Below are 6,099 nucleotides of genomic sequence, written 5' to 3'. Positions count from 1 at the left end.
AAATCAAAAGGACACTAAAAACACTATGTAAAATTATTTTCATGCTATTTGCATAATATGTTTATGCTATATAAATGAATTTTGTTTCTGGACTTGGATCTCATAACTAACGTATTTCATTATATATATACAAATATTAGAAAATCTGAAATCTCAAATACTTCTAGTTTCTAAGATTTTAGATAAGGAAAATTCAGCTTGTACAAACAAGACATCTTAAATTTCTAAAAGGAAACTTACTTGTATATCTTATTTCTTCTAAGAGTGACAAGAGTTCAATAGGTATCTATCCTGAGAAATAACAACCTTCTGATTTTTTCCTTATGTATATGTACTAAAAAGCTAAAGTCATCAAAAATTCTTACCTGAAGTTCTCTAAAACAAAAGTGGCTGAATCATAAGATGGTACTAATTCACTAAAAATAAGCAAAAGGAAAAAAATTATTTCATTTATGTAAGTTTAAATTTCATTTAGTTAAAAAGAAATCTTTCAGATATACTCAAGACATTTCTAAGTAAAAGAATACATCTTGAGACCATACTCTTCAGTGAAATAAACCTGACATACGTGTAAATATTGCACTGTTTCTCTGGTGTGAAAAACTTAAAATGGTAAATATCGACCATAATGTATAATAGGTATTTCAAAATAGTAAGAAAGTGTTCAGTGGGGTGGGGAATGAAGGAGGTGGAGTTTAAAAAAAAAAAGGTGAGAAAAGAAAGAAAAAAAATGGAGACAAAACATTTGTAACTGAGGAGGGCAGGTTGATGGAAGGGTAGGGGAATGGGAAAAAAAATAAAAGAATCAAGTTATATTGTGTATAGTTACAAATTCTCTATGATGAATGTGATCCTTATGCATATCTAAAATACACCAATCAAATCTGATTGAAAAAAATCCTTCAGTAGTATCTTGAAAATTTTAAACTAATCCTTACAAAATATTTCTAAACCCTTACTGAACTTAACATTAAGTCTAATGAGTACATAAAAGCATTAAAATGTACAATTCAATTGTAAATAAAGCTACTTTTAAAGTATTTTTTAAAAGGCAATGTATGATTAAATATTTAAATAAACACGAGACTTAAAAAAGCACTCATGGAAACAGCAATACTGATACTTAACACAGGACTATGAATTATGAAACAAAACAAATGGGCTTAAAATGAAAAGGAAAAAGATTTATAAGATCTAAAATGTAATAGCAAAGGTTAAAAAAGAATTTCACAATCTCCAAATTTTCTTTTTCAGAACAAATTAGTGAGTATATTAAAAGAACTAAGTACTTTGAAACTATTTACTAGCAAATACAGTGGTACCTCGAACTTAATTTGTCTTCTGACTCAGGGGAAGATGACTTCATTTGTGTTTGCATGGGGGAAGATGGCCAAGGCTGCATTTGTCACCCAATGTGGAGTTCACGAACAAAAGCAAAATTTTGTTGACTTTTAAGAACTAAATAAAAGCATTTGTGAAATGAGGTATTACAGTAAATCTGTAGACTTTTTACAGGATACACAAAACCATTTAGTGGGCAACTGAGAGGAACATTAACACATTCTTGGCAAGACAAGATTATCACAAGTAACTTCAGTTCCATGCAATCCTTCTAAAAAGAATTGAAATATACTTTTCTACTTTACATCCATGATGGATTGTGATACTGTTAATAGAGCACCTCAAAAGCCATTAAAGCAACATTTATAATACCCTACCACTCGCATCTTGTAATATGCAGTATTATCACTTTTGATATAGTTATAAGCTAAACAAAAAGTCATCTCACCACATCTTCGATTATATTTTCTAAAGTTTATTTCATCCAAATTTTAGTGAAAATAAGACAGAAAAAAGCATTGTCACACTGTGATAGTACCTAAATTAGTAGCTTATGTAAAAATACAGTATAGATTAAATCTTTATTAAGCTAATTCACTCCTTTTTCATATTAAGTAGTTATACTCAGGCTTGTAAATGTTATCCATTAGCTACTATCTAAATTGACTACGTTAAACACTACTATTATAACTTTACTCAGTTATTAGAAGGCTTATATTCTTCATCCCTGGAACTTTTGCCTGGTCAATCCTTACTATTACTTCATATAACAGCAGCACTGCTCCTCCCTTTGCTCTGTTGTTTTCCACTGCCATGAACTATTGCCCTCTGCCATGTGCCCTTCTGCCTTGGAGCCATGGAGCTATGGACTGAAACCTCCACTAACTGTGAGACAAATAAACTTTTCCTTCCTTAATTTTGGGTGCCAGGTATTTTGTCCCAGCAATGGATGAAAAGTAACCAAAACAGCTCTCTTTTCTTTGCTGGTCAATGCATCAATAGATAAAAACCTACTTGCCACAAACTATAATCAATAAACAGTTTTCAATAAAAATTGTAGTTAGAACTATAAAAACCAAATTTTCTAATAATGGGCATTACTGGAGAAAGAATGATTTTTACCAATGGCAATGCGATTAACTACCAAAGCAGAACTACTGCTGTTTGCCTGGGTAAGTGGCTCAAAATGGTAGAGGAAAGAGGGACCAGGAAAAGGGAGGATGGGGAAAAGAAAGGATTTTTTAGATAACGCCCCAAAAAACTTTAGGGAAGTTGGTGTGGGAATTTGTATAGGTGATTGTCATATCCTACTGTGAATTGAAACACACTAATCTTTACACATGACCTTATAAAATCTATGTTTCATTCCACTGATGACAGCATGGTTCAAAAATCTATCTTCAAAATGCAAATGTCTGATCACATTATTGAAGCAGTAGCCTGTGATCTTGTATTTATTCATTCATTCATTCATCCATTTAGTACAAGGTATTGCTAAACAGCTCAGACTTGTAGTGATCCTCCTGTCTCAGCCTCCCCAGCGCTGGTATTACAGGAATGCGCCACCATGCCCAGTTTTGATGGCTGGAACTGCACCCTGGGTCCCCAGGCCTGCATGTTACTGGGGATCAAACCTGGGTCCTTGCACTTGCCAGTCAGGCACTTATGCCTCTGAGCTATATCCCCGGACAGCCCTGTGATCTTGATGAATATTTTTAGTTCAATCAAACTTCATGATAGTAAATACCCAAGCTATTTCCCCAGCCCTGTGATCTTGATGTATATATTTATTTATTTATTTTGTATTTTAGTACAGGGTCTACAGGGTCTCACTATGTAGGTCAAACTTGTAGTGATTGGCCTATGTTCAGACTCCCAAGAGCTGGGATTACAGGCGTGTATCACCACAGCACAGTGGGGAATGAACCCCAGAACCCTGGGCGCTGCATCTTCCTAAGCAGGTACTTTAACTGATTAATATTTTTAGTTCAATCAAACTTAATAATAGTAGGGCCAGCCACACAGTTCCACAGACTAAAGCGCCTGCTTAGGCAGAGTGCAGGGGCTGGGGTTCAACCCCTCACACGACAAGCCGTGCTGACCATCCCATCCCCCCTCCCCAGATGGTGACTGATGACTGGGTGTGGTGCAGCATGCCTGTAATCCCAGCACTTGGGAGGCTGAAAACAGGAGGATCACTGTAAGTCCCATCTATATAGTGAGACCCTATAGACTCTGTATTAAATACATTTTTTAAAAAAGATAGTATTCCCTGGCAAGCACAAGGGTCTGAGTTCAATCCCCAAGTCCGCAAAAAAAAAAAAAAAAAAAAAATAATAAACCCACAGAAAATTAATAACATTCAGTACTTTTAGAGATATGAATTAAGTCAGGCAGCACAGTGGCACATGCCAGTAATCATAGCACTCAGGAGGCTGAGACAGGACCAGCCTATACAACATAGTGAGTTCAAGGTCAGCCTGAAATACAAAGTGACACTCTGTTTCAAGAAACCAAGGAAGGAAGGAAGGAAGGGAGGGGTGACACTCTGTTTCAAGAAACCAAGGAAGGAAGGAAGGGAGGGAGGGAATCAAGGAAGGAAGGAGTGAGGGAGGGAGATGGGCAGGCTGCTTTCCTTGCTGGTCGTTAAACTAGCCCTTCTTTTTATTGGATTAGGAGTGGTCCTGATCCGCAGTAATGCATCTATAATGAAGAACAAGAGCATACCCTATTTTTATTGCCAAGATTTTGAGCTCAGAGAATATCTGGCATGGAAACACTTCTGTCACAAGAGCAAGGTAATAGTGATGAAGCACTATTGGTCAGAGATGCTACATCCTACAATACACGGAAAAGTTCCTTCCACCTCACAAATAATTATCTTGTTCAAATTGTCAACAATGCACCAGATCACATCATAACAAATAGCACTTTAAAAAGAATTAAGAAAAATATCATATTCCTTTGACACTGTGTACAACTTTACATATAAACTTCAAATAAAAATGATATTTAAGAACTACTTACCTAGTAAAGTCTGGAGGAACAGGAGTAGTAACAAAGGATGCCATGGGCTTTCGATGAACTTGCTGAAACATCATTAGGATCTCTGCGCTCTTCAATATCAGCTCACTCTTACTACAAGATCGCAACTGTGTGAGGAAAAAAAAAAAAATGACCTGAAAAAGCTATTATTCAGGGTTGGGGAGAGATGCTACAGCAACACAAGTGCCTGCCTGGCAAGCACAAAGTCCTGAGTTTGACCCCCAGTAACAAAATAAACAAACAAAAAATAAACTATTATTCAATGGCACTTGAAATTTATTAATGAAAAAAGTCATTTTTTTTAAATGAGGAAAATTAGGGCCAGTGATATAGCTCAGTGCCATAAGCATCTGCCTGGCAAAGGCAAGGTCCCAAGTTCAATCTCTACTACAGAAACAAAGAAACAAAGAAACGATAGATAGATAGATAGATAGATAGATAGATAGATAGATAGATAGATAGATAGACAGACAGACAGACAGACAGACAGACAGACAGACAGCACAGTTTGTAAATAGCCAAATTTTGGAAACAGCCCAAATACCTATTAACTGCTGAATGGATAAAGATGTGGGGTTTTGTACAATGGAGTGCTACTCTACTACAAAGAAGCATAAGCTCTAGACATTCCTAGCTAAATGGATACACCTTGAGACCATATTCTTCAGTGAATCAAACAAATTATGTATAAATATCACATTGTGTCCATATCTGACCAACCCCAGACCCTCCTGCCCTGCCCCGCCCCCTCCTCCAAGCACAGGCCCTCAGTGAGAGGCCTTTCCCCATGTTCTCCGGGACTCCCCCGCCCATCCAGACCCAGCACAGCCCACCCTGTGAGAATTTTCGCCACGCTCTTGGGAGTCCTGCAGACCCACCAAAGCACAGCCCCAATGAGTGTGTGGGAGAGCTTCTGCGCTTTCTTGCCCTGCCTCCTCATATCCCTCCAGACCCAGCACAAGCCTGGCATACAGGCTTGGGGTGAAACCCTGCAGCTCAAGTCCCTGCAGTGAGACTAGGGTCAAAACCACACAGCTAATCCAGGAATAGAACATCTTACCAGAGGGGTACAGCAGGCCCACCTCCAAGGGCAACAACAATAAGGAACTGAGCAGAGTAGCCAGACCCAAGCCAGGCACAACTGCATAAACTAGAACTTGGCATATCAATACCTGAATTTCATTAGGTGATAAGGATATAACTGCACTAAAGCTCTACACCAAAGGTCAGAGGTCAGTGCTACAGGAAATGATAAAGACAAGAAGCAAAATGCAACCTCAGGCCTCGAGCCCACCCGTAACAAGTGCAGAGGACACTAGCTCAGCTGAAATATATGAATCAATAGTGTCAGAAGTAAATACACAACAGCAAAAGATATAGAGGAACTCAGAGCAGAATTAATTTCTGGAACAAAAAAAAAAGAAAACTCTTGAATTCATAGCATCTAAACTAAAGAATCAAATGCAGAAACATATGGAGGAAACACAATGCCCACCCAAAACAAGTGCAGTGGACACTAGCTTAGCTGAAATATATGAATTAATAGCGTCAGAAGTAAATAAGTGGGCTGGAGAGATGGCTCAGTGGTCTAAAGCACCTACTTGGAACAAGCTCGGCAAAGCAAAGGGAGCGCGGTTCGATCCTGCAGCACCACATGCCAGCCAGCCGCGCCCCCTGGTGGGCTGAGCTGGCCACACACACACAATAAATAAA

General features: G+C 38.1%; 1 protein-coding gene across 2 annotated transcripts in view; it reads right to left on the bottom strand.

Annotated features, from left to right (window-relative positions):
* The window catches only part of Trim37 (tripartite motif containing 37), a 121,360-nt gene that overhangs the window by 78,768 nt on the left and 36,493 nt on the right, over positions 1-6,099 (bottom strand). For both annotated transcript variants that reach the window (XM_023703115.1, XM_023703114.1), the window contains exons 5-6: positions 4,369-4,493; positions 366-416 (exon numbers count right to left, since the gene is read on the bottom strand). In XM_023703115.1, the coding sequence (XP_023558883.1) occupies positions 366-416; positions 4,369-4,493 (176 nt within the window). The remainder of the gene's footprint in view (positions 1-365; positions 417-4,368; positions 4,494-6,099) is intronic.

Source organism: Octodon degus, unplaced genomic scaffold (genome assembly GCF_000260255.1).
Source record: "Octodon degus isolate 3935 unplaced genomic scaffold, OctDeg1.0 scaffold00164, whole genome shotgun sequence".
NCBI lineage: Eukaryota > Metazoa > Chordata > Mammalia > Rodentia > Octodontidae > Octodon > Octodon degus.
Note: the sequence above shows the minus strand (reverse complement) of the source record. Positions and strands in the feature narration are given on the sequence as shown.